The 21,029-nt window shown below is 38.2% G+C and overlaps 1 protein-coding gene across 1 annotated transcript in view; it reads right to left on the bottom strand.

The window, feature by feature from the left end:
* Positions 1-21,029, bottom strand: part of LOC134381045 (phospholipid-transporting ATPase ABCA3-like) — a 180,436-nt gene that overhangs the window by 1,456 nt on the left and 157,951 nt on the right. Inside the window, exons 23-28 of the mRNA XM_063101131.1 lie at positions 18,536-18,714; positions 16,110-16,235; positions 15,653-15,847; positions 11,236-11,423; positions 10,368-10,538; positions 9,786-9,976 (exon numbers count right to left, since the gene is read on the bottom strand). Of these exons, the coding sequence (XP_062957201.1) occupies positions 9,786-9,976; positions 10,368-10,538; positions 11,236-11,423; positions 15,653-15,847; positions 16,110-16,235; positions 18,536-18,714 (1,050 nt within the window). The remainder of the gene's footprint in view (positions 1-9,785; positions 9,977-10,367; positions 10,539-11,235; positions 11,424-15,652; positions 15,848-16,109; positions 16,236-18,535; positions 18,715-21,029) is intronic.

The raw sequence follows: 21,029 nt of genomic DNA, 5'->3' as shown, positions 1-21,029 counted from the left end.
TAGTTAAAGCAAACACACGAAACTACCCCATGCAGGTCAACTTAATGCACTCCTACATGCCACTTCCCAACCTCTATCCTCTGTAAAAGTAACCAATGCCTCCATAGTTATAGTAAGCATTTCCTTTTTTATTGTCTTTTTGTCTACATCTGCACCTCTAAAAATTGTAATTTGGATTTTCTTACTTTTGAACTTTATATGAATGGAATCATTCAGTGTCTATTCTTTTCTTTCTGCTTCTTTTACTCAATTATGTTTGTAAGTTTCACTCATGTTGTTATATATAGTTAGTATTCATTTGTTTTCCTTTTGGCATAGTAGTATGGTGTAAGAATATTACATAATTTATTTTTCATTTGGCTCCTGATAGACATATGAGTCGTTTCTAGCGTCTGCCTATTGGTTTCAATATTATTTTAACTTATCTCCTGGAACAGGTAGATTCAAGCATCTAAGGTATACATCTAGAGGTGGAATTTGGGGGCCATTGGTCTTTTTAAACGTGGTTGTATCAACTTTAGCTCCGCCTCAGAAATACAGAGAACTGGAAAGAGTGTCACTCCCACCCTTACAACAAGAAAAGACTGAGCAACTGCAAATTGATGGCTTTTCTTTAACCCATCAGTTCTTTGACTGGGCAAACACTGAACAAACAACGAACCCAACCTCCAGAGAGAGACAGGCACCTGCAGCGAGACACAGGACAAGAGCATTTGCTTATACAAGGCAGACACTGTTGGATGTCATACTAGCTGGTAAGAAGATTTAGCTAAATATTTTTTAATGGATTGCTAAAGACTGAGTATTTGGCTAGAAATAGAGCATGAAGACCATTCTTTTATGTTTAACCTCTTTGATTCAGTTTGCTTTAGTAGTGTTTCTTATCTACAACAGACAGTTGAATTTAACTTATTAGCCAATCTTAAATTTTTCTTTCCGTTAGAAAGTTAAGCCTTTTTACATTTATTGATAGTACCAGTATGTTCTACAGAAGTTTTCCCACATTGTTTTATAATTACATATAACTGGAAATGCAAATATCTACATACATGCATAAGTATAAAGACACACGCACACACATTCCCACTCTAGTTGGTTCTATTTCTTGTTATATTTTTGATATAGGAAGGTTTATATTTTTGTTCTAATAGCTAATTTCATACTAATATTTTTATACTAATAGCCATAGTCCCCTCTTTTAAAGATACTGTCTTTTGGTTCCCTATTATGAACAATATTGATCATACTAGTAAACTCTTAGTTCTCTCTTTCAGTACCTAATTTAAAACAATATTCTTTTATTCCAGCTAATATCTGAAATACATTCAGTAAGCATACTTAACTTTCCATATATTCTTTGCCTTCTTCTTCTCCATCTTTTAATAATTTGTATCACACATACATTTCTAAAACATGTATCAATTATGTGATATTTTGTCATGCAGATACCCTGCATTCAGCCCCAGTTCTAGAGGTACGTATATTCAATGTTCACCATTGTTAAGTTCTCAGCAGAAGCTTCTTCAATCATTTTTTAGTTGATCTAGATTTTTTTTGCTTTGTGTATTCTTCAGGAAAGGCGAATAGGAACAATATTCCCCAGGTTCTTCTGTGTTCATGACTCTTTGTGACTTTTAATCTTGAAGGTCATTTTGGCTGGAGGTAAAAACCTCACATGCATTTTTCTTTCATTGAGTATCTTAAACACATTATATACTCTCCTATCATAAAACCTTCTTGTTATAAAGTCTGCACTCAATCTGATTTTCTTTTCCTTATAAATGTCTTGCCTTTTTGTCTATATATACAAATATCCCTTCCCTACTTTAAGGTGCAATAGTTACATTAGAATATTCCTTGGTATTAATGATTAGGGGTCAATTTTTTCAGGTTTTCTAGTTTCCCTTTCAACAAGTGGATTCGTGTTTTATTTCAGGAAATTTTCTTGAATGATAGTTTTTAGCATTTCTTTAATTCTGTGGCTTTAGTTTTCTTCTTTGTGGACTACTTTCACAGGTGTTTTGGACTGTCATTGCCTGGCTCCTCTCCTACTTTCTTTCAAATACTTATTTCTATTTTTCTTTGTTGTCTTTCCATTTCTCTCCTTTCTGTCTCTATTTCCCTTGTTGCACTTTCTATGTTGTCTATTTGCTCTTGACAGTCAAGTATTTCTGAAATGTTTACTTAAAAAAACAGTCTCCAATATCATTGACTGTCTTTGTATATTCCTCTGCCATCTAGTCATCTAATTTTTCAGCCCTTCGAATTTTTCTTTCATTAGCATTTATCCCATTTGTAATGTGTTAAGCTCATATTGAAAGATAATAGGTTTCCTCTGTTTTGTGACATTATAAATCTGCTATGCTTTCACCATCTCTTAGGTTTTTCGCTTACCCTTTTTAACTTATATTTTTCTGTGTGGTTCAGTTATAATCCTTTCAGTTGTTAATGTTTAAGTGAGTGTATTAGTCCATTTCTATTGCTTATAACAAAATACTTGGAACTGGGTAATTTTTAAGAAAACAAAATTTATTCCTTACAGTTTCAGAGGCTGGGGATTCCAAAGTCCAGGGAACACAGCTGGTGAAGGCTTTGGTGGTGGTGACAGTTACCCAGGGGTCTCACATGACAGAAAATGGAAAATGATCAAGCAGAGAGAGAAAAAACTAACCTCCTCATTCACTCTTTATTTAAAGCCCTCAGAACCATGCCCCTGACCACCATTATTAATCCATTCACTGTGGCACAGTCCTACAATCTAATCACCTCTTCAAGGTGCCACCTTGCAATTACCATAATAGGATTTCCCACCCTCAGCAGTTAAGTGAGAATTAAGTTTTGGGGGGACATTCAACCCAAGGCAGTGAGATAAAATTTTTTAAAGTTTTGGAAGGAGTTTCCTATGCAGAAAGTAGTGGTGGAGGCAGGGGAGGACAAAATAATTTTTTATTTTATTTTTTTAAATTTTATTTTGTCGATATACATTGTGGTTGATTATTCTGGCCCCTTACCAAAACCTCCCGCCCATCTCCCTCTACTCCCTTGCCCCCAACAATATCCTTTCTGTTTGCTTGTTGTATCAATTACTTCAAGTAATTGTGGTTGTTATATCTTCTTCCCCCCACCCCGGGTTTTTTTTTTGTGTGTGTGTGTGTGTGAATTTATATATTAATTTTTAGCTCCCACCAATAAGTGAGAACATGTGGTATTTCTCTTTCTGTGCCTGACTCGTTTCACTTAATATAATTCTCTCAAGGTCCATCCATGTTGTTGCAAATGGCAGTATTTCATTCGTTTTTATAGCTGAGTAGTATTCCATTGTGTAGATGTACCACATTTTCCCTATCCACTCATCCAATGATGGACATTTGGGCTGGTTCCAACTCTTGGCTATTGTAAAGAGTGCTGCAATGAACATTGGGGAACAGGTATACCTTCGACTTGATGATTTCCATTCCTCTGGGTATATTTCCAGCAGTGGGATAGCTGGGTCATATGGTAGATCTATCTGCAATTGTTTGAGGAACCGCCATACCATTTTCCATAGAGGCTGCACCATTTTGCAGTCCCACCAACAATGTATGAGAGTTCCTTTTTCTCCGCAACCTCGCCAGCATTTATCGTTCAGAGTCTTTTGGATTTTAGCCATCCTAACTGGGGTTAGATGGTATCCCAGAGTGGTTTTGGTTTGCATTTCCCGGATGCTGAGTGATGTTGAGCATTTTTTCATATGTCTGTTGGCCATTTGTATATCTTCCTTAGAAAAATGCCTAAGCTCTTTGGCCCATTTTTTAATTGGGTTGCTTGTTTTTTTCTTGTAAAGTTGTTTGAGTTCCTTATATATTCTGGATATTAATCCTTTGTCAGATGTATATTTTGCAAATATTTTCTCCCACTCTGTTGGTTGTCTTTTAACTCTTTTAATTGTTTCTTTTGCTGTGCAGAAGCTTTTTAGTTTGATATAATCCCATTTGTTTTTCCTTTGGTTGCCCGTGCTTTTGGGGTCGTGTTCATGAAGTCTGTGTCCAGTCCTATTTCCTGAAGTGTTTCTCCTATATTTTCTTTAAGAAGTTTTATTGTTTCAGGGTGTATATTTAAATCCTTAATCCATTTTGAGTTGATTTTAGTATATGGTGAGAGGTATGGGTCTAGTTTCATTCTCCTGCATATGGATATCCAGTTATCCCAGCACCATTTGCTGAAGAGGCAGTCCCTTCCCCAGTGAATAGGCTTGGTGCCTTTGTCAAAGATCAGATGGCACTAAGTGTGTGGGTTGATTTCTGGATTCTCTATTCTATTCCATTGATCAGTGTGTCTGTTTTTATGCCAGTACCATACTGTTTTGGTTATTATAGCTTTGTAGTATAGCTTAAAGTCGGGTAGTGTTATGCCTCCAGCTTTATTTTTTTTGCTCAGCATTGCTTTGGCTATGCGTGGTCTTTTATTATTCCATATAAATGTCTGGATAGTTCTTTCCATTTCTGAGAAAAATGTCTTTGGAATTTTGATGGGGATTGCATTGAATTTGTATATCACTTTGGGTAGTATGGACATTTTCACTATGTTGATTCTTTCAATCCAAGAGCATGGGATATCTTTCCATCTTCTTGTATCCTCTCTAATTTCTCTCAGCAGTGGTTTGTAGTTCTCCTTATAGAGATTTTTCACATTCTTGTGTTTCTCTACTGATTCTTTGCCTAGATGATCTGTCTAATATTGACAGTGGGGTGTTCAGGTCCCCTGCTATTATGGTATTAGTGTCTATTTCCTTCTTTAGTTCTAATAGAGTTTGTTTTATAAATCTGGCTGCTCCAACATTGGGTGCGTTCATATTTATGATTGTTATGTCTTCTTGAGGCATTGGTCCTTTTATCATTAAGTAGTGTCCCTCATTGTCTCTTTTTATGGTTTTTAGTTTAAAGTCTATTTTGTCCGATATAAGAATAGCTACTCCAGCTCGTTTTTCTTTTCTGTTTACATGGTAAATCTTTTTCCATCCTTTCACTCTTAGTCTTTGTGAATCTTTATGGGTGAGGTGGGTCTCTTGAGGGCAGCATATAGTTGGATCCTCCTTTTTAATCCAGTCAGCCAGTCTGTGTCTTTTGATTGGGGAATTTAAGCCTTTTACATTAAGAGTTGTTATTGAAAGGCGTTGATTTATTCCTAGCATTTTATTGGTTGTTTGGTTCTCTTAGGTGTCTTTTGTTCCTTGCTTTCTGATTTACTGTTTGGTTTCTGTGTTTGTTGGTTCCTTAGGTTGTAGATAGCGTTTTTGTTTGTTTGTTTTCTCTTCATGAATGCCATTTTTATTATACTAGTGGGTATTGATTTTTCTTGGGTTTTTTATGGCAGTGGTAGTTATTTTTCAGGAACCAAACCCAGTACTCCCTTGAGGATTTCTTGTAAGGGTGGTCGTGTGGTAGTGAACTCCTGCAGTTTTTGTTTGTCTGAGAAATATACTATTTGCCGTTCATTTTGGAAGGATAGCCTTGCAGGGTAGAGTATTCTTGGCTGGCAATCTTTGTCTTTTAGTATTTTGAATATATCATCCCATTCCTTTCTAGCTTTTAGGGTTTGTGATGAAAAGTCTGATGTTAGCCTGATTGGGGCTCCCTTATAGGTGATTTGACGCTTCTCTCTTGCAGCTTTTAAGATTCTCTCTTTGTCTCTGAGTTTTGCCAGTTTGAGTATAACATGTCTTGGAGAAGGCCTTTTTGGGTTGAATACGTTTGGAGATCGTTGAGCTTCCTGGATCTGAAGATCTATGACTTTTCCTATACCTGGGAAGTTTTCTGCCAGTATTTTGTTGAATATGTTTTCAAGGCAATCTCCATTTTCCTCCCCTTCTGGAATACCCATGACTCAGATATTTGAGTGCTTGAGGTTGTCTGATATGTCTCTCAGATTTTCTTCAATGTCTTTGATTCTTTTTTCTTTTTTTGGTCTGCTTGTGTTATTTCAAACAGCCCATCCTCAAGTTCAGAGGTTCTCTCTTCAACTTTGACAAGCCTGTTGGTTAAACTCTCTGTTGTGTTTTTTATTTCACTGAATAACTTCTTCAGTTCAGCAAGTTCTGCTACATTTTTTTTTCCAGGACATTGATTTCCTTGTACATTTCCTCTTTCAGATCCTGTATACTTTTCCTCGTTTCATCATGATGTCTAGCTGAGTTTTCTTGTATCTCATTCAGTTTCCTTAGAATTATCACTCAAAATTCCTTGTCAGTCATTTCAAGGGCTTCTTGTTCTATAGGGTCTAGAGTTTGGGATTTATTAACTTTCGGTGGTGTACTTTCTTGATTTTTTGTATTTCTGGTATCTTTTTTTCTGATTTTTATTCATTGTGGCAGGGGGTTTCACAGTCCACCGGTTTGAGACTACTGACTAACTAAGATGTTGCTGTGGTTGCCAATTTGGTATGGCTACCTCTGTGACTACTCAGTTGGCCTCTAGTGCCTTGTGTGTATGGTTGCCTCGGGTCTTGGGCCTCTCCAGGGAGCCACCTCTCTGGTCACCTTGGACTCTGCTGGGCTACCTGATCACGGGGCAGTACTGCAGGGTGTGTGGTCTCTGCTGAGCTTCCACTTCCCATGCTGGACTTCTCCCTGTTCCATGCGCTCTGGCTTGGGCTGTTGGATCATGCAGTGGTGACCCCACAGGGTGTGTGGTTTCTGTCGAGTCTCCGCCTCCGTAGCCGGACATCTCCCCGCTCTGTGCGCACTGGGCTGGGCTGGGCCGTGTCTTCTGCAACCCTCGTCTATCAGCTGGGCCTTCAAGACCCTGCTCGGCACCGCCTCGCCCAGGAAGTCTACCAGGTTTCTGCTAGGCGCAGATGACCGGTCGCTCTGGGTGCCATTGTAGCACTGTGTAGATCCTTCTCGGGACTTATCACCTTCCTCCTGGTATGGCAGTTATTTGTGTACTTGTCTTATCTCCCACACCAGAGCGTGAGCTCCTCGGGGGAGGAGCCCGCAGCACTCAGTTCACCTTTGAATCCCCCCCGGCGCGGACCGAATCTGGTGCCTGCCCGCAGTAAGCTCTCCAGCAGGTTCAAGTGAACTCGGGAACTCTCCGACCACACTATTCCTAACCAGAAATCGATTAGGCGTTTTTCCGAACTGGTGGCCGCAGAGATGGTATCCCTCTCTGCATCTGCATCGTCACCGTCCCTGTTCTCGGCCGCCGCCACCTCGGGCTGCTCACTCGGTCCCATGGCGTGGCTCGGGCACTCCCAGGAATCTTCTTTTATGCCAGCCTGACACCTCGAATCTTGTTAGGGCAGCTGGCCGCCTTCAGCGCGGCCCCGGCCTCCGGGATCCTGGTAGCGTCAACAGCAGCCCCGGTGCCGTGTTCCCTGTTTAGAGACTCACTTTTGCAGCTAAGAAACAGTTCTTTTCCTGCTCCATACTTCAAAGCTGTTGCCTGTAAATGAGGCAGCCTCTCCTGCCAAGGGCAAAGTGGCGGTCAGCCCCCACGACTGGCCACCAGCAGCGGTCCTCCCTTAAGAGACGGCAAGAGGAAGGTCCACAAGTTTCCCAGCTGCCTAAGGCACAACGGCCGCCTTTTCCACCTCAGCTACTTCACGCCAACCGCCGCAGCCACCGCCATCTTAGGATCCAGTGCAAGTTAAATTTTTAAAAATAACTTTAAAAAATTTTAGTATAGCACAAACACAGAGAAGTACACAAGTCCTAAGTTTATAGTTTGATAAATGATCCTAACGTAAAATAATTTTCTTTGCTTTGCAGCTGTGGGGTTCCTTCCTGAGTCTTCTGGGATGTATTAAATGATATGGCCTCTCTGTGTAAACCCTCCCCTTGTATTTTCTGATACCTGGTTCCTGTGGTTTTCTCTCCAGTCCAATCCTAAATTAGGGATGCTTTTTCTCCAGAGAGGATCTGTGTTTGCTTCTGCTTGGAATCCAAAGGTGCTACTGACCACCCAACTTGCCCACTTTGAGGGTCCTGCCTTTACGTGTCAGGTCCTACCTCAGCGTGAGCTCCCCAGCCCTGAAGAGGTTCCAGAGCCTCATCTCTGATCCCAGTGCTGACCATGGCATTTGCTTCCAGGATTTGCATTTTCTTACTGTTCACTCTTAGGTTTCAGCTCACTGTTTCTTTTATTTTTTCCTTCCTTCCAATTGACTTTTGCTAGTAATATTTATTTCTTTTTTTAAAAAATTAATATTTATGTATAGATTCCATCTCAGTTCCTTTTTTGTTGTCATATTTGAATAGCTGTTTGCTCAAGAATAATGTAAGGAAGGACTAGGCAACAACCACCATACAGTTGAGAATGTGTCTCAAACCCACACTCCCATTAAAGTGCTTGTGTCCAAGTCCTCCAGGATAGGTCAGAGTTTTGTGTCCCTCGTTCAAGTACAGCAAGTTTCTAGGACAGCTCAGAGTAAATGAGGTTTTCTGTCATAGCTTCTCTTTGGAGTGATTTAGGCTCCACATCAAATAGAACTCTGATGCAATAAGTACTCAAAACATTTACTGAATAAATGCTTAAGTAAATATTCAACTTCTTACTGTGCATATCCATCTGCACGTCATAGACACATCACAGTCACTATGACCAACAAGGAGGTAATTAGTTTTCCACACATATGATTCTCCTCATCTGCTCTACCACTATTTTTAAAACCTATTTTCCAATCTCCATTCTTACTGTGTACTCAATCATGCCATTTTCCATTGCCTAGAAGATAAAATTTCAACTCCTTAGCCTAACACACAGCAGGAATTTCTGTGATATTTTGTTCAGCCTAGCAACATGGAAACTAAGATGAAAAACCAGGATTACTAAAAGGTTTGCTGTGCCTATGCTTTAAGTTTAGGAAAGAGAGGTAAGGGACAGAAAGAAATAGGTGTTGTCTCTGGTATTGCACCATGCAGGCAGAGTCGTGCTTATTGAATTTAGCATGAGAAACAGAACAGCTCTTGAAAGGAGAGAAGTAAACTAAGTGATTATTGCTTGCTTTTCAAAACCACAGTCTAGTAAAAGACCAGAGTTACGTTTTTAGAACAAGAAATAAAAATCTTATGGCTTTTCACTGATTATTTTATGGACTGAATTTTGACCCCACCCCTTCCAAATTCATATGTTGAAGTTCTAACCCCCCAGTGTGATGGTGTTTGGAGATAAGGTCTTCAAGGAAGTAATTATGTATAAATGAGGTCATAAGGGTGGCGCCCAAATCCACTACAACTGGTGTCTTTATAAGGAAAGGAAGACACATCAGGGATGTATGCACACAGAGAAAAAGCCCTGTGAGGAAACAGTGAGAAGGTGGCTGTCTGCAAGCCAAGGAGAGAGGTTTCAGGAGAAACCAGACCTGCTGAGACCTTGATCTTGAACTTCTAGCCTCCAGACCTGTGAGAAAATAAAACATTTAAGCCACCCTGTCTGTGTTTGTTATGTCAGCCCTAGAAGACTAATACAAATTATATGTTCAAATAATGAAGAATTATGCTCAAACTTTATGACTTTAAATTTTATAATTTAAGACAATAAGTCATATGGACAGCCCAAGTCTACAACTGCCTGACCAGCTGACACAAGAGACTGGTGAGTACTTCTGTTTCTTATGAAAACATCTTAGCATAACCAGATACAAGAAGTTCATAGGAACAAGCATCCCCAAAGGAACTCATTATGGAAAGTAAAAAATTATCAATAACTCCCAGGAAATAGTTATTGGAGACACATAACATGTAGATTATGTGAATAATAAATATGATTTAATTACATCTCTAGCAAAGTTAGCCCAATCTAATTTACCTGGGAAAACTTCAGTAATAAATATTTTAAAATTTTCCATTGTATTCTCATCTACACCAGTCTTGAACTTGACCTTCAGAATGTAAATATTGCCGAACTTGTTCTTTAGGTGCTGAGGGCTGCCCAGGCACACAAATTTTCCCTTCACCATTATAGCCAGCCTGGTACACAGGGCGTCACATTCCTCCATACTAGAAAAACAAGATGCCAAAATGACATGAGGCTTAAAATGTCTCCTTTGGAGGATATCCTGTAATTCAAATACCCAGTATTTTGTTATTCTCTTTGAGATGGAAAATTGCATTTGCCTATCATCAAGAATGTGGTAAATGGAGATATTTTCAATTTCCAAGTGGTAGAAGACCGAATCTTCACATGGAACATCTCCTGGATGTCCTACCCTCTTTCTACTCTCTATCATTTAACTCAGTGAGGGGTCTTGGCTATTCCATTCATTAGGATGAATATGGAGCTCACATACTCAGGCAAAGTTACTGTCCAATATTGCTGGCCCCAAATAATTCCCTGTCATACCCCTACAACTCCTGCCAACCCTCAAGCAAGCCTCCCAGTGAGCTGCACCTGTGGGAGGTGATGATGACGACTTTGCCACTTTCACGTGCCTGTGCCACGACATTCCAGAGCAGGCGCCGGGCTACTGGGTCCATGCCAGTAGATGGCTCATCCAGGAAGATGACTGAGGGCTTTCCCATGATGGCAATAGCAGTGCTCAACTTACGCTTGTTTCCTCCACTTCACAGGCAAGGAAGGAGAGAGAGAGTGGATGAAGCATGTATGGCTGTACATTACAGTAATGTGTTGCATAACACATAATATATCTATCTAAAACATATTCAATATTTAAAAGAAACCATTTTCCAAGGTTTCCGAAATGCTGTCACAGGAAACAGTTAGTAGAGAAATTAAAAATGCTGATTATATGTGACTGTCAAGACACAAGACCCAAATCCAGATGTATAAATCAATCCACTCTCATTTAAATGTGGAAAGATGACTTTTGTGTAAATACTTTATTTTAGTCACATTATCAGTGACATGAATGTTGTTTTTCCTGGGGTTCCTTGGGATTCCCCGATATATTGATTACTTGTTGGCCAGGCCAATAAGAAGAACCTCACATTTGCCCATACCTGGGAGACAAAGATCCATAGAGAGACAGGAAGAGAGATGCTCTCTTTTGTATTTCAATGACTACAGTTCAAATAGAACTAAGATCGTGAGATTTATCACTGCAAAAGGAAGATGTGATACTACCTAGGTCTACTTTATTGTGGGATCTAAAACCTGGCAGGGCATTAGATTATTTCACTATCATTGCCTGTTTATCAGCAGAGCTCAGGTTAAACTGTGGACATTCATTCCAAAGAACAGAAACACATGGAGATTCCACAATATTAGCTGCAATGAGAGCACCAGTATAATATCTCACCTGTAAGTATAGATAAACTTATCAGCATGGGTTTCCAGATTCAGCAATTTCAACAACTTGTTCACATAAAGGTGAATGGTGGCCTCAGAGATCCCCCACAACCTGGCATACATGTTCAGTATTTCCCGAGCAGTCATGTAATCCAGCAAGGCATCAAACTGTGGACAATAGCCAATTCTTGACCTTACCTAAAATAAGAGAATAGCAATGGATATAAGTCAACTACCCCAGCGAGCATACAGTATGGATGACATATAAGACATAAAGATCTCCATCCCATGCCTCTAAGAAGGTTTGAACTCTCACAGAGTTCTTGCAAAGATTTTCTTTTCCTCCGCTGTTACAGAATTACTGCAGCTGGAGGCTACTGTCATGTATTGGAACTCCAAGTGTGCATAAGTGATGTGTCCAAGATTGATTTTTATATGAAGTTATCTCCCTATTATAGGGCCATATTCAGTCTATAGAATAAATGGAAAATAATTTAAAAATGAGAACAGTGCACCTATTTACAGAAGTATATTCACCTGAAGAATGGAAAGGAGACAGAAAGTAGTTAGTCTACAATTGACTCAAACTTTACTTACTGTAAGCCTAAGAGAAGCTCTAAAGACCCTAAAAAGTAAAAAAGATCTAAAATTGGTAGTGTGAGGTCCAGTGTTAATAACCGGATTCATGAGTTCAGTCCCAAGGGATGCCGGGATATCAAAATCAAAGACTGTTATAGAAGGAGAGGCTGGATGGCAATGTCTAGGTTAGGTTCAGTCACATCCTACTTCCGGGTAGTTCGATAGATCGATGAACTATCAATGAGGTCTCACACCTCTCTATTATGGGCAACACGGCTTTATAAGCATAATGTAAGATACATGTAAGCACACTTGGGACCTTAGCTCACAATTTACAAGGCCAGCATTCCCCTGATACCAAAGTCAGACAAGAACACTACAAGAAAAGAAAATTTCAGGCCAATATTCCTAATAAACATAGATGCAAAAATCCTCAACAAAATACTAGCAAACCAAATTCAACAGCACATTAAAAGGTTCATTCACCATGATCAAGTAGGACTTATCCCTGTGATGCAAGGACGGCCCAACACACACAAATCAAGAAATGCTATACAGCATATTAACAGAATGAAACACAAAAACCATATGATCATTTCAACAAATGCAAAAAAAAAGCATTTGACAAAATTCAACATTTTTTTAAGATTAAAAACAATCAACAAATTAGGTGTAGAAGGAATGTACCTCAACACAGTACTGACCATAAATGAAAAGCCTACAGCTAACCTCATAATCTATGGTTAAAAAGTTAAAAAGCTTTTCATCTAAGATTAGGAAGAAGGCAAGGATGCCCATTTTTATTGCTTCTATTGAATGCAATTCTACTGGAAGTCCTAGTCAGATAAATTAGGCAAGGGAAAGAAAAGGCATCCAAATCAGAAAGGAAGAAGCTAAATTGTCTGTTTGCTGAGGGAATGATATTACACACAGAAAAACCTAAAGATTCCACCCAAAACTATTAGAAATAATAAATGAATTCAGTTTAGTTGTGGGATACAAAATCAACATACAAAAATTAGTAGCATTTCTATACACTAATAGTGAACTATGCAAAAAAGAATAGAGACACAAAACTTAAAATACTTACGAATAACTTTAACCAGGGAGGTGAAAGATCTGTACACTAAAAAGTATAAAACATTGATGAAAGAAATTGTGGAGATATAGATAACTGGAAAGATATCCGGTGTTCATAGATTGGAAGAATTAATATTGTTAAAATGTGCATATTATCCAAAGTGATCTACAGAGTCAATCCAATCCCTGTCAAAATTCCAATGACATTTTTCACAGAAATAGAAACAAAAATCTAAAATATGAATGGAACCACAAAAGACCCCAAATAGTCAAAGCAATCCTCAGAAAAAATAAAAAATACCCCCCCACCTGGAAGTATCACACTACCTGATTTCACAATATGTTACAAAACTATGGTAATCAAATAGCATGGTACTGGCATAAAAACAGACACATAGACCAACTGAACAGAATAGAGAACTCAGAAATAAATCCACACATTTATGGCTGGTTGATTTTTGACAAAGTTGCCACACAATAGAGAAAGGACAGTCTCTTCAATAAATGGTGCTGGGAAAACTGCAAATCCACATGCAGAAGAAGAAAATTAGATCCTCATCTCATGCCAGATACAAAATTAACTCAAAATGGACTAAAACTTAAATTTAAGACCTGTAGTTGTAAAATTACTAGAAGAAAACATTCAGGAAAAGCTGCATGACATTCATTTGGGCAATAATTTTTTAGATATGACTCCAAAAGCACAAGCAGGAAAAGTAAAAATAGATAAATGTAATTACATCAAGCTAAAAAACTTCTGTGCAGCAAAAGAAAGAATCAATAGAGTGAACAGACAACCTACAGAATAAGAGAAAATATCTTTAAACCACATATCTGATAAGGGTTAATATCCAATATACATAAGGAACTCAAACAGTCCAATAGAATGAAAACAAATAACCTGATAAAAAATGACCAAAGCACCTGAATAAACATTTCTGAAAAGAAGACATAAAAATAAATGACTGACAAATATATGAAAAAATGCTCAACATCATTTATCATCAGGGAAATACAAATTAAAACCACCATTAAAACCTCATACCTGTTAGAATGGCTATTACCAAAAAGACAAAAGATAATAAGTGTAGGCAAGGATGGTGAGAAAAGGAACCCTTGTGCACTGTTGGTGGGAATGTAAATTAGTACACCCATTGTGGAAAACAGTATAGGCATTCCTCAAAAAGTTAAAAATTGTGCTATCATATGACCTAGCAATCCCACTACTGGGTATATATCCAAAGTAAATAAAATCCGTATGTTGAAGAGATTTCTGCACTCCCGTGTTCACTGCCATATTATTCACAATAGCCAAGATATGAAACCTACCTAAATGCTCATCAACAGATGACTGGATAAAGAAAACGTAGTATTTGTGTGTGTGTGTGTGTGTGTGTATTACACACACACACACACACACACACACAACGTAATACTTATTCAGTCTTAGAAATAAGGAAATGCTATCACTTGCAACAACATGGATATACCTCAAAGACAGTATGTTAAGTGAAATAAGCCAGGTACAGAAAGAAAAATACTGCATGATCTTACTTATATGTGGGACCTAAAAAAGTCAAACTCACGGAAGCAGAGAGTAGAATGGTTGTTACCAGAGGCTGGGGGTTAGCAGGATTTGTGAGATGTTTGTTAAAGGATACAAAATTTCAATTAGGCAGAAGGAATAATGTAAAGAGATTTATTGTACAAATGGTGAGTATAATTAATATATCATATACTTGACAATTGCTAAGAGAGTAGATTCTTAATTTTCACCACACACACAAAAATAGGAAGTATGTGGGGGAATGCATTTGGTAATTAGCTTGATTTAGCTTAAATCTTCTTATTTCCCCCTTTCCTTTAGGTGGGACAGGATGGCTAGAGTGGGCTGGAGTTGGGTATTTTCCTTCTTCTACCTGAAAGACTGGGACCTGGAATTGGGCATTTCTTTCCCCCAGGTCATTCAGCCATTGGTAAATTCCCAGCAGGTTAGGCTCTGGTGAAATAATTCCTCCTAAAGGCAGACTTGTTAAGAACAGAATGCTCTGCATATTTCAAAAGTTTCTTTTCCAGTCCTCCTGCAGGTAGTACGAGGGGATTTTTCTCTGATAATCACTGTGAGAACCTGGTAGAGCTCCAGGAGGTGAAACTCACAGAAGTGTAGGTGCTCCCAGATTTTAGCGTTCAAGACTTTTTCACACCAAGCCTACAGCAATTCGTCAGTAACAGTTCAGGTTTTCCGACCCTGATACTATTTCCCTCTGACGTTCTACTTAGGAGTTTCTGCTCAGGTACCTTGTGATTCTCTGTATTCTCTTGTCAGTGTCTCCAATTTGGGGGCCAGTGGTTCACCCTGTGACCTCACTTCTCTTATAGATTTAAAAATAGTTGTTTTTCAGCTCATTCAGGTTTTTACCTGTTAGGGTGGAGTGGCGAATTCTAAGCTTCTTAAATACTGGACCAGAAACTGCAAGTCTTACTTATTTTTTATAGCCCTAGCACCATGTCCGGCATGTTAGAGACATTGTTAAAAGAACTTGACTTTCACTCCAGTAGTTTCAAAGACACTCTTGATTAATATTCTCAGGGTAAAGCTGCTTTTCTTGCCTTAAAAATTCATCTCTCTCCAGAATCCACTAGCTGAATCAACAGTATCAGTATCAGTATCAACCGTGATTCCTATCTATGATCTCCCACCACTTGCCTCTTATCTGCACCCCCAAGTCATCACGCTTCTCACATAACAGGGAGTAATAGTGTCTTGCCTTTAGGATGTTGTTGGTGATGCTGAAGCCATCAATGAACACATCCCCAGAGGTAGCAACTGACTCTCCAGACAACATTTGGAAGGTAGTAGTTTTCCCAGCTCCATTTAATCCAAGCAATCCAAAGCACTCCTCCTTTTGGATTGCAAGGGAGATATTTCTTACAGCCAGAATGGCTGGAACTTGAAAATATATCTTTAAAAAAAAAAAAAGAAAATATACATATATATATATATATATATATATATATATATAGTAAAGAATACTTATAGGTAAAATATACTCAAATACTTCAAACCCCTCTGGACAGCGTTATCTCACACAGTTTCACAAGAACTCTTCTATTCTACTGGGAGAATACTCATAGATACTGAAGAACCACAGTGAGCCCTTGACAACAATGGCCAGCTCTTAGTAGCGATGCAGCCAGCATATGTTGGCCACTGAATGATGTTACCTTAGTGAGTTCTTTAATAAGTACTGTGGAATTCAGAACCTCTTGTGACTGCTCCAGGACTCTCTCTCTTTCATTTTGTACATCTTCATCTTCAGATTCCACAGATAATTCTGTGGATACTGTATCCTGTATTTTTGAGACAAGAATCACAGAAGTGGACACCCTTTAGACATCTAGTCTAGATTCAGAAAGGCTAAATAAACCAGAGGATAATTTCAAAGATGTCAAAACAGAAGGTTTGAGTCATTTCCAACAGACTTCCTCCATATGACTGCAGTTCTCACATACAAACTTATTCCCTACTTTCAAAGTTTAGAAACTAGGCTCCTAGCCATGAGCAAGCAGCATGTTCTTATCAAAACAGATAACATGAAAAACTGCACCCACAGTAAATATCATCAACTATAATCAAATGTTATTTGTTAGTAATAAAGTATGTTCTAGAAGATACCAATAGAGCTGAGAGCAGGGAAAAGATGAATTCTTTCTTTTCTGAAAGGAGGGGAAATCAGGGACAGCTTTATGTAGAAGATGCTAACATTTTTGTCAAGGATTTTTGCATCTATGTCATGACTCATCTTTAATTTTTCTGTTTTGTAGTAGTATTTTTCGGTAAACATCTCAATGTTCTTATGGCCTTATAAGAGAGCAGAACAGAAATATAAAGGTAAGAAAAGAAATCAATGAAATGAAAAACAAAATATGCAATAGAGAAGTAAAAATTCAAAACTCGGTCCTTTGAAGAGATTAATAAAACTGGTAAACCCCTGCCAAGGCCAATCAAGTAAAAGGATTAATAAAACTGGTAAACCCCTGCCAAGGCCAATCAAGTAAAAGGATGGAAACATGGGGAAAAAACCACAAATGTTGTGAACAAATTTATGTCAACAAATTCCTCCTTCCGGCTACTTCATGTTGTCCTCAAGATGAAGTCCATGATCTTTAGCCTGGCACGTATGAGACTGCCCCGCCTAACAACATATGGTCCTGGCTCCACACACACTGAATTGCTCATAGCTCTTTGAATGTTTCCCATATCCTTGCCTGTGCATAAGTCAACCTCTCTGTCTAGAATGCACCTCCTTAAGTGTCACCCAACGCCCACAGTTTGTTTTGGCACCTCCTAATTGCTCGTTCAGCATTTTCTGCTTCTTTTTAACAGAATGTACGTTTTCCTGGCTGGTGTTTATCTGAGCTCTGATTTGGTTCCCATCCTGAGGCCTCTTCTCTTGTATCTGTAGGGAGGTCTTTTACTTCTATTTTTTATTTTTAAAATCTCTCCTCCAAGACCCAGGATCTGTTTGATTCTCCTGGACTCCTCTCAGGAATCTGAGTCATGGTCTAGCATCTAACGTAATACCAGGCACACGGTTGGTGCCTGAGGGATATCTTTGCAATGTGTGACAACCTCAGCCTTGCTTTCTATGAGCAATGTTGCTGGTGCTAACCAGCCATTTCCTTTCTGACTTGGCCTGACTTCCCAGTCCCTAGGCTCTGCCCACCTGCTGGGAATCTCCCTACTTTTTCTGTAGATTAATGTCTCAGCTGAATGGGAGATTCTTATAGGCTTTGGGTACCAGGTGCTGCCTCCACTGGAGTCACAAGGATGGGCCTGTTGTTTAGCATTTGTAGTACCTATACAGGCATGTCCTGGATGCTCCCTGACTTTCAAGTCCCACCTAGTCCCACTATTAATCTCTTTCTCACACACTGTTTTGAGTACCTCTGGAGTCGGACTTGTGTTTACCAACTGAAGAAAAGCCTCACTGGAGTAGCAAGAATTTGGACTGAGGTCTTAGCATCAGGGAGAGTCATACAATTTCATCTATTTTCATAACAGAGAGGCTCCTTTTGCCTCAAAATATTCTTTCCTCTGAAAATACTTCAAATAGTGGTTTTCAAAGTGTGGAGCAGCCAAAGATCACTCACCTGGGAGTATATGACATATGCACATTTTCAGGTCTGGCCCCAGATCCACCAGAACAGAAACTCAGAAGACAGAGACCAGCAACTGGTAGTTTAACAAGCCTTCCAGGTGATTCTGATAAATACTAAAGTATGAGAACAAGTGCTGTAGAGCCTTGCGATAAAATGTGTGTTCTACAGGCCAGCAGAATCAGTATCGCCTGTAAGTTTTAGTACTACCCAGGGGCCAAATTAGGATGAATGGGACATTTTGGGAGAGCTCTTTGGCACAGGAGCTGTTCAAGGGAAAGCTTCGTATTATAATCAAGCCACAGAAATATCACGTTCTGACTGGTAGAGGTTACAATGTTAGAAAACCACTAAGCCCAAATCATGATGAAGATTTATGATTCACATAGATCCCAGTCCACATGGATTGACTTATTTTCCTACATCCAGCAATGGACTTAGGTATGCTTTTGGTCTTAGAGTTGTCTCTAAGGTCTATGCTCAGTACTCACCTTATTAAATGTCTTGTAGATACCAAAGAAAATATAACGAGATACAAAGGTTCTCAGTTTCCAAGAGGTGGTCTCCAGAAGGAAAATCAAGAGGAAGAAAATGAATCCTGTGACAGCCATTGCAACTAAATGCCTTCCAATTGCATCTTCTTTCAAACTATATACATTCAGTTCAATTACTGATGAAAAGAACAACAAAAACCATAGCCTTACTTTAAAATAAAACAATGCAGTGAGCAAACTCTAAGAAATAAAAAAAAAAAAAACCAAAAACAGGAAGTACTATAGAACCAAATGAAATAGCTATCAAATAAGCACAAAATTAATATATTTACTGGTGTGTTTAAGAGCTTTGTATGCCAATGCAAAATATCTTTAAAGTCCTTCAAGAGGCAAAATATCTTTAAAGTCCTTCAATTCCATATTTTTTGTTTATTGTGGTAAAATATATGTGAGGATTGCCATTTTAAGCATTTTTAAACATGCAAATGTGTTGAATTAATTACATTCACTACCTCTGTCTATTTCCAAAACTTTAATTCCATGATTTTTTGTCTTGCTATTAGTGCTGGGCATCCATTACCAACATGAACCACATGGTCAGAACTACTGGGTGAGTGCCTACTCACTCATCAGAAGACTGGGTCACAGCAGAGACCCTCCTTGCTCCAGAATATTCTTTTCTTTTAAAAATACTGCAGATGGTTCTGAAAATGTGGAGTAGCAGCATAAAAATCATCTGGGAACGTATGAATATTACATTTGCAAATGCTTGTAGGAAGAGAACACACTAATATTTAAACGAATTTGTAAGTGCCCAAGAGCTGACACTTTTGTTCCAATGACTTATAAGAAAGGGTTAATAATTACAAAGTTCTGAACTCCTGATAGGGAATACAGCAAGCTCATCAGAGATGTGAAGATGACAAACTCTCCCTTTTTTCTTTAAAAAATTTTTTAAATTAAAATATCATATAAAAATGCACCTAATTTTTAACACAACAAATTAAAAATACTTATGTAAGTAGCGATATTTTTGGTTCAGTTTTAAAATTTAAATACATTATATTTTATCTGTAGCTGCACTCCAACTGCTGTAAAGCAGTTTTAGTTTTTTAAGTATTTTGGAAAAAAGGAGAGAACAGAACTGAGGTTACCAGAGGTGGGAAAAGGGGAGGGAGAGGGGGGTTAGCGAGAAATCAATAAAGGGCCACAAAAAATGATTATAGTACATAATGTTGAATATATTAATTATCCTAATTGTAGCATCACATATTGCACACAGGTGTTGATATTCAATGCTGTACCCCACAGATATTTACAATCAACTATGTTTCAATAAAAAAAAATTAAACACAGAAACACACATAAATACAGTCATTTCAGACATTTTAAATTCATTGAGGTGATCTGTTTTGTGGTCTATATTTATAATATTCCATTTATACTTGTAAAAAATACATATTCTGCTGCTGTTGGATGGAGCATTTTGAAAATGTCAGTTTGTTCCAGTTGGTTTGAAGAATTAATCAAACCTTCTATATCCCTTCTTATTTTCTTTTTTTAAAAAATTTATTCTTTTTAAAAAAAATTCCCTTCTGATTTTGACTTTTTGTTCTGTCAATTCTTTTGAGAGAAGAGTGTTGAAATCTCCAACTATAATTGTGGATTTGTCTATTTCTCTTTTTATTCCTCTCAATTTAGAGATATGCCAAAGAAGCCATAAGGTTTATAAATTCATAAAAGGGAATTAGGAAATTTGAAGCTAAAATTGAGAATAAAAGCTTTGAATTTCCTAATTCCCTTTTATGAATTTATAAACCTTATGGCTTTTTAAGGCATATCCTTCATGTCTCTTACACTCTCATTTACTCTTTAAACTGTTTTGGCTATATTTCATGTGCTGGGCTTGAAAACAACACACATGGTTGACATCTTAACATGACTTTTCATTTCACTAGATTTTACATGTAATCTCTCTCCTCTCAATCTTTCCCCTGAACCCCATTCACTTAAGTTTATTGGTATGACTGCATTTGGGGTAAAAGTGCTTGAATTCTGTGCTGCCCCATGAACGCATCAGCGACTGTAGTATGTAGAACCTGGCTTACACTTTCAATAAGTTTCCATCCCCTTTCCACATCTTCTCATCCTTACTAATGTGAAAATGCTGCAGGCATACAGTAATTGGCACAGGGCTACCATTAGGGATTTGCAACGTAAAAGCAAATGTTCAATCCTTTCTCTTCAGTATATTGTTATCCTTTCTCCTGCCTTCATTTCTGGTTCTCTTTTCCATTTTAGCACTCTTTGCCACCAAAATAACTACTTCCAACCTTTAACTACTCATTCAACAAACATTTGTTTATCTATTATATACCAGACCCCATATTAGACAATGAGGAATTTAACATTAATTTGGCACCTTCCCTCAAAAACTATTGTATTGGAGGTGTATTAGTCCACTTCTGTGGCTTATAACAAAATACTTGAA

Source organism: Cynocephalus volans, chromosome 6 (assembly GCF_027409185.1).
Source record: "Cynocephalus volans isolate mCynVol1 chromosome 6, mCynVol1.pri, whole genome shotgun sequence".
Classification (NCBI taxonomy): Eukaryota; Metazoa; Chordata; class Mammalia; order Dermoptera; family Cynocephalidae; genus Cynocephalus; species Cynocephalus volans.
This window is presented reverse-complemented; position numbering and strand designations above follow the sequence as displayed.